An 8133-nucleotide genomic window follows, 5' to 3' on the forward strand; every position below is an offset into this window, starting at 1 on the left:
AAGGAAATTCCATAGAGGAAGAAAAGAAATTGAATATAAATAAATAAATAAATCTGGGATTATTATTATAAGTAGTTAACTATTTTTCTTGTATATATTATAAAATGTAACATACAGCCTTTTGGGAAATATAAAACAAGCTTGTGTATATAACTTTGCAGCATAATCTTTAGTGGGGGAAAAAGTCTGATGATAGCTTTGCTATTGACATAGAGATATTCAAATTTCACTTTTATCAGCCTTAGAATATTTACTATAAATTATTTAATATACAAGAAACAACTGTACTTCAATGCTCTTTAATTAATTAAGCCAAGTCTCAGCCAAACTGGGGATTCTAATAGTTTACAAAAGCAATGGTCAGCTTGCATTTAGTTGCTTGGACTCATTATTGATATGGCTTAGGTACGAATTTTCACAACACCTATATTCTTTGCCCCCGAATAAGCAATTAAGAGTTACCACTTTGCCCCCAAATATTTAGAATATTTACTATAAATTATTTAATATACAAGAAACAACTGTATGTCAATGCTCTTTAATTAATTAAGCCAAGTCTCAGCCAAACTGAGGATTCTAATTGTTTACAAAAGCAATGGTCAGCTTGCATTTAGTTGCTTGGACTCATTATCGATATGGTTTAGGTACGAATTTTCACAACACCTATATTCTTTGCCCCCGAATAAGCAATTAAGAGTGACCACTTTGCCCCCGAATAAGCAATTAAGAGTTACCACAAGTTTATTGTTAAGCAGTAGTTGGAAACCTTCTTTCTTCTCCTGGTCAGTCCCTCTGTGTGAGCTATCAGCTTGGTGCAGTAACTGAGCAAGTTCTTCTTCTGAAGCAGTGTCCAAACTCAGCCCCGCTTCATCTTCATTGACAAGGTCCAAGGAATCTCTTCTTCCAGTTCTAACTGTTTCACAGCTGATTTCATCTTCTCCTTCATCACTCTCTTTATCAGATTCCCTATCATAATCCGATTCTGCATTGGCGGTAGTATAGCTTTAAAGAAAACACAGTACATTTATATTTCCGTGTCAAGCACATGCAGAATTAAAAACTCAAGTAACTAATGTCTAAATTCATATTCAACAGTAAGACAGAACTTGAGGAATTCACAGTGAGCAAGCAGTGTGCCCCACTCATTCTAACTAGCTTTTACCACTTTAATATACCCTTAAACTAACAAGAAAGTAAATATTATTTGAATTTTGGTCCTTGGCTTTTTGTATTTCTTAAATAAAGATAGCAAACCAAGGCATGTTTCCCAACTTATGAATCCTAGCATCTTAAAGAGCAGGTAGTGATTTCTGACAGTCTCAAAATGGGTGAACAGTGCAGTCAGGCGGTAGGGAAAGCAAGTAGGATGCTTGGCTGCATAGCTAGAGGTATAACAAGCAGGAAGAGGGAGATTATGATCCCACTATATAGAATGCTGGTGAGACCACATTTGGAATACTGTGTTCAGTTCTGGAGACCTCACCTACAAAAAGATATTGACAAAATTGAACGGGTCCAAAGACGGGCTACAAGAATGGTGGAAGGTCTTAAGCATAAAACGTATCAGGAAAGACTTAATGAACTCAATCTGTATAGTCTGGAGGACAGAAGGAAAAGGGGGGACATGATCGAAACATTTAAATATATTAAAGGGTTAAATAAGGTCCAGGAGGGAAGTGTTTTTAATAGGAAAGTGAACACAAGAACAAGGGGACACAATCTGAAGTTAGTTGGGGGAAAGATCAAAAGCAACATGAGAAAATATTATTTTACTGAAAGAGTAGTAGATCCTTGGAACAAACTTCCAGCAGATGTGGTAGATAAATCCACAGTAACTGAATTTAAACATGCCTGGGATAAACATATATCCATCCTAAGATAAAATACAGAAAATAGTATAAGGGCAGACTAGATGGACCATGAGGTCTTTTTCTGCCGTCAGACTTCTATGTTTCTATGTTTCTAAGTGAGCAATCCAATTTGAACATCCATTAAATGTTCAGATGTTGGCCCAAGCAGAAAAAGCCAGTGGGCACAAATATGTGACATGTACCATATTTTTTGGAGTATAAAATTTTGGAGTATAAAAACACTTCCCCCCTCCTTAAAAAGGGTGAAAATTTGGATATGTCTTATACACTGAATATAGCTCCGCCCACCTGGCAGCTCCCACCCTTTGGCCTCTGCCTCCTAGCAATTTGCCTCCTTGCAGCATAAAGCAAATAACTTATTTTTGGCTTCAGCACAGCCTGATTAGCACAAGCAGCTGATTGTTGATTGGATCAGCCTCCCGACCATCAGCTGTTTAAGGCTGCAGGGATTGCCATTCCCTATTGCCACTTCCTCACACCCCATTTTTGGCCTCTGTGTCCAATTTTTGGCCTCTACGCACCCCATTTTCTGCCCATTCCAATTCCCACTACTCGGAGCAGGCAGAAAATGGTGCAGTTGGAGGCAGAAATGAGACCTGCGGAGGCTGAAAATTGGATGTGAAGATGGCAATAGGCTATGGCAATCCCTGCTGCCTGAAACAGCTGATCGTTGGGAGGCCGATCCAACCGACAGTCAGCTGCTTATGCAGCTGCTTATGGACAATCAGCTGTTTATGCTAATCAGGCTGTGCTGAAACTGAAAGTAAAACAGGCTGTTTGCTGCAAGGAGGCAAATTGCTGGGAGGCAGAGGCAAATCCCCCCTCCTTGTTTTCCTCCGCAAAAGCTAGGTGAATCTTATTCTTCAGAACGTCTTATATTCTGAAAAATACGGTAACTGATTCATGTAACAAGTCTTCTGAAAACTCATAGCCTACCCTGCATGGAAATGTAGCTAATATGTCAGAGGTAAACCTAAAGATATTAATTACTAATTACCTCAAAATGTGACTTGAAACTATTATTTCTGGGTCACTACATACATACCTGATTACCACTCTAATACCCACGGAATATATGACAAAGATCATATAAAAATGACAAAATCAGAAAAAAAACCACCTAAAATATTAGGGAACCTTCCTTAATATTAAATGTTTATATTAACATTAATCTTAAAAGACAGTTTGATGTAAATTAGAGAAAATGAAACAGAAACTCGGAGACGAAGATTTGTAGACCTGGCTTAAGCACAAAGCCAGCTGGTGGCTTTAAACCGATCATTCTCTCTCAGTCCTAGGAAGGAGGCAGGGGCAAGCCACTTCCGCAAATGCTGCTTAAGTTATCCAGATTAAGTCAATGAGAAAATAAACCTGCTCATAATTCTCATTTTCATGTTACCCCTGATGTTTTGACAGTGTTGGTAATGACCTTTAAAGCCCTACATGGCATTGGGCCAGAATACATCGGGAACCGCCTTCTACCGCACGAATCCCAGCGACCGAGAAGGTCCCACAGAGTTGGCCTTCTCCGGGTCCAGGGGAAGAGCCTTCTCTGTGGTGGCTCCGGCCCTCTGGAATCAACTCCCCCCAGAGATTAGAGCGGCCCCCACCCTCCTTGTCTTTCGCAAATTACTGAAGACCCACCTTTGTCGGCAGGCATGGGGGAGTTAGGATATTCCTTCCCGTAGGCCATTACAAGTTATGTATGGTATGTTTGTGTGTATGTTTGGTTTTTATAATAAGGGTTTTTAGTTGTTTTCTTAAATTGGATTGTTACATGTTGTTTTTTATCATTGTTGTTAGCCACCCCGAGTCTGAGGAGAGGGGCGGCATACAAATCCAATCAATCAATCAATCAATCAATCAATCAATCAATCAATCAATGCAAACTCTCTACTGCTGCCTTTATATCCTGATTACATTTAACTATTTCTCGCTCTAAACAAAAAGTTCCTTACCCCCCCTCACTTTCTCCATCATCTGTGTTGCCAGCTCCTGAACTGGCTGTGAAATATATTGAGCTGGATCCTGTGGAATCGCTTCTTTCTCTGGGGTACATAAAACGCCGCCGCCGAATAACCTTTTGGCTTTCTTCTAGATGGGACCTGCAATGTTAGAGATTGGCAAAATACAATGAAACCAGAGGGGGGTTCCTCCTGGTTCGGATCTGTTTCCCCAAACTGGTAGCAACCCGCTGGTGACATCATGATGACTTCACGCAACCGGTTCGGTCACTGCTGGTCCATGGGCACCGCCATCGTTTTTTTCAATTTTTAAAAAATTATTTATTTATTTGGAATTTTTTAAATCTATTTTTTTCTTCTAAGCACATGCTCAGGAGTGAGTTTCCAGCACTGTGCATGCATCACCATCTTGTTTTCAGTTCCCTCCTGGCATTGCATATGCGCGCTCGCCCACACAGCGCGTGGTGATGCAGTTTGGCAGGCATGGCTTGGTGGACGTGGCAGGTGAAGGATACTGTAAAAATCTCCATTCCCATCAGAGGTGGGTTTAGACCCATTTACCCAAACTGGTAGCAACCCACTGCTGATGTCATGTCATGGAATCAGTTCGGTTGTTGCCGGTCCATGGACACCATTATATATATATTTTTAAATGTTTGAACTTTTTTGGAGGGAGGGGGAATTTGGGGAGGGTTTTTTTTCCCTCTGCGCATTCACAGAAGCCGAGTTTCTGGCACTGTGTAGGCATTGCCACCTTGTTTTTGACTTTTTTAAAAAAATTGACACATGCGGTGCACGCACGAGGTGTGGTGCAGCTATGCGGCATGGGAGGAAGTGAACTGGCAGTGAGATAAGTTAGAACCACCCCTGATTCCCACCCTACTCTGGGGCCAGCCAGAGGTGGTATTTGCTGGTTCTCTGAACTACTCAAAATTTCTGCTATCAGTTAGAAACATAGAAGACTGACGACAGAAAAAGACCTCATGGTCTATCTAGTCTGCCCTTATACTATTTCCTGTATTTTATCTCAGGATGGATATATGTTTATCCCAGGCATGTTTAAATTCAGTTACTGTGGATTTACCAACCACGTCTGCTGGAAGTTTGTTCCAAGCATCTACTACTCTTTCAGTAAAATAATATTTTCTCATGTTGCTTTTGATCTTTCCCCCAACTAGCTTCAGATTGTGCCCCCTTGTTCTTGTGTTCACTTTCCTATTAAAAACACTTCCCTCCTGAACCTTATTTAACCCTTTGACATATTTTAAAAGTTTCAAAATTACTTAAAACGTCTGCTACTGGTTCTCCAGAACCTGTCAGAACCTGCTTCATTTCACCCCTGCTCTGGATTCTGCTACCTGAAATCTGGGAAAGAGAGACACCCACCTGACTTCTCCAACAATTCCTCCAGCTAAACTCTGTAGGCTGTTCCGTAACTCTTCCACCTCATGTCGCAACTCTATAAGGCTTCTGAGCACAAAATCGAGACGGTTTAAGACTTCAGCCTGCTCTTCATGGGTTAGAAGAGACGTATATGAAACGTTATCACCACCTTCCACTGGTTCTGGTCTCATCCATGGAACTAGTGTGAGAAAAATAATTACCAAAAAGTTACTTCTGCAGAAAACTGTGGCTAGTACGGTAGTTCCTTTTAAAAACTTTAGACACGTGGACAAAACACATGCATTTGATTGACTGGCCCTGGATCCTAATTTTATATCATTATTTTTTAATCTACTGTAAACAAATATCAACTTAAATTTCTATGTGACATATTTCTGGGGCTGATGGGGTACAAGTACCTCTGTGTTAGATTAGTATAGGGACAGCATAGGATTCCTGTTCATATACTCCACTGCAGTATTCGGAGCAGGATCTCTTGGCATGCTGATGGATCTTGTTGCGGAGCCTGGCATAGGAGCTTCCCTGGATATTAATGCAGAGGGATCTCAATTCTCATGCTTAGGAAGAGTATCTGGCAGGCCTCAGGTTTTCCACACTGACCATGGATTGTCCTAAGCAATCCTGGAATGCCACACACATAGCTGAACATTCTTTTTATTTAGGAGGATTTGTGTTGGCCATTTAGAGTCATTACACTTGATATTGTGAGTACCATGCTGATTACTAATAAATTCCTAAATGGCTTGGCTCCAAGGTTCTGTTATGGCCACTTTCTACAGGTACAACCGACCTGACCTGTCCTACAGGTTTGTCCAAGAAGGAATGCTGTACGTTGCTGTTCATATAAGCTAAGGAGTCTGGAGAAGCTATTTCATAGCTAGTGGGCACAATTTAACGGAGCATTTTCTTCTAAAGAACATATTAGCAACAAGAGCCGGGGTGGCACAGCAGGTAGAGTGCTGTACTGCAGGCCACTGAAGCTGACTGTAGATCAGCGGTTCAAATCCCATCACCGGCTCAAGGTTGACTCAACCTTCCATCCTTCCGAGGTGGGTCAAATGAGGACCCAGATTGTGGGGGCAATATGCCGGCTCTGTTAAAAAGTGCTATTGCTAACATGTTGTAAGCCGCCCTGAGTCTAAGGAGAAGGGCAGCATAAAAATCGAATGAATGAATGAATAAATAAATAAATAATAAATAAATAAGTGGCTTCACTTCAGAAGTCAGTCAAAATCATTATTGTATCCAAAAAGAGTTCTTCTATCTAGTTTGCTTATTTTCACAATATTTTCATTATGTTTTAGTTATACCATTAACTACCAAAAGTCTTAGGACTCATTCAAGCAGAAAGAAAGGGACCAATTTCATAGACAGATACAGACATCTCACATAGAGACCCAGAGAAATGGGCCTGAACTGAGAAATCAGAGCCCAAACTTAGCTTTTGGGATGTATCTTATAATAATTCTGATAATACTGAAATGCAACAAGTTGTTATCTCAATAAACAGCCTTTATTTTTCTGGCATGGAAGAAAGATATGCATTAAAAATATAAATAGAAATACTTTGTCACAGTTCTAATTCTATAAAAAAAGTCCTGTTTGCACTGTAGAAAATATTTTAAAATAATCAGAATAGAATTCATGATTTCATTTAGGAGAATGAAAGGATTGTGGTCTCAAATCATACCTACTCTAGGATTAAGCAAAATAATATGGAACACTGGCACTGAACTTCAAATTCCATGAGGAATAATGATCTAATATAATCTCTTACTACTAATTTGGTCTCATGGTTAAGACACCAGGGTAAAAACCAGGGTATTGCATGTTACTGTCCTGCCTTAGGCATGAATGACATTAGGCTCAGGTGATAAGCCAGCCATGAATTCCTGTCACAATTAATATAAATTAATCATTGACTTACCCTGATAATGAGGCTGAACGGTTTCTGTCTGTTCATTAAGACACATAGCATTTTGCTGACAATGTACAATTGGATTTATTGAGCTGTTTTTCTGACTGGGTTTCTTTCTCTTTTGTTTATAGAAATAAAAGATGAGACCTATTCCTGCAGCTGCTCCAAGAACAATACCAAGTCCAACACGAATGACCACTGCTTTGGACATGATTCATCTAAAGTAAATTAAATAGAAAGAAATTAGCCCATGCAAGACAAAGACCTACATCATGTCATATTAACAGTAAACCATGTGAAGCTAAAATTACTCTTAAATATTTTTAAGAACAGCACATGGCAACATAAATGTCATTATCTCAACTATTTATACTTGACAGTATGTTGTTTTTACAAATATGTACAATAATGCTTTGTACACTCAATAGAAACTCCTTGCTTAATTTCACTAGATTGTTTTTTTCTGAGAAAGTTATCAGAACATTTCTTTAAAATGTAGATTTCACTTACATAATTGCTTGAAGACACAGGAGATAGCTTAAAGATCCTGGATATTGAAAATAATGTGACTAGGCACTCCCCAATATGTACCACTTCTGAAAAGTTTTGTATTACCTGATTTTTGCAAACTGGAACCTGACTATTAATTTTCTCTACGGAAGAGGAGACGGTTTAGTGGCTTCAGCTCTTTATTGGTCACAGCGAGCAAACATCAGCAAGGTCCTGCTATAGGGAGCCCTTTAAATCAGGAATAAATCAGATTTTACCAACTTGAGTTCCTGGTCGGACTGGAGTAAAAACTTCCCAGCTTCTCAAGACATAACACTGACCAAGCATCTCCTCCCTAAACCAAAACTACAAATTTCTCAAGGGATGGCTGACAAATGGATAAAACTGAAAGCATCCACCTTAAGGCTCTTGTGGGTTTTGCTGCCCACCTTAAGGTTCACTCTGCTATATTCATCTAGATCCCCTA

General features: G+C 39.7%; 1 protein-coding gene across 2 annotated transcripts in view; it reads right to left on the reverse strand.

The window, feature by feature from the left end:
- Positions 1-8133, reverse strand: part of RMDN3 (regulator of microtubule dynamics 3) — a 36371-nt gene that overhangs the window by 26196 nt on the left and 2042 nt on the right. The window contains exons 1-5 of one of the 2 annotated variants that reach the window (XM_070756950.1): positions 7773-7895; positions 7167-7375; positions 5222-5417; positions 3830-3976; positions 735-1002 (exon numbers count right to left, since the gene is read on the reverse strand). In XM_070756950.1, coding sequence (XP_070613051.1) covers positions 735-1002; positions 3830-3976; positions 5222-5417; positions 7167-7368 — 813 coding nt within the window. In that variant the 5' untranslated portion in view covers positions 7369-7375; positions 7773-7895. Of the gene's footprint in view, positions 1-734; positions 1003-3829; positions 3977-5221; positions 5418-7166; positions 7376-7772; positions 7896-8133 lie in introns of those variants that run through there. The other variant, XM_070756941.1, reaches the window with a different exon arrangement.

This window comes from Erythrolamprus reginae, chromosome 1 (genome assembly GCF_031021105.1).
Source record: "Erythrolamprus reginae isolate rEryReg1 chromosome 1, rEryReg1.hap1, whole genome shotgun sequence".
Classification (NCBI taxonomy): Eukaryota; Metazoa; Chordata; class Lepidosauria; order Squamata; family Dipsadidae; genus Erythrolamprus; species Erythrolamprus reginae.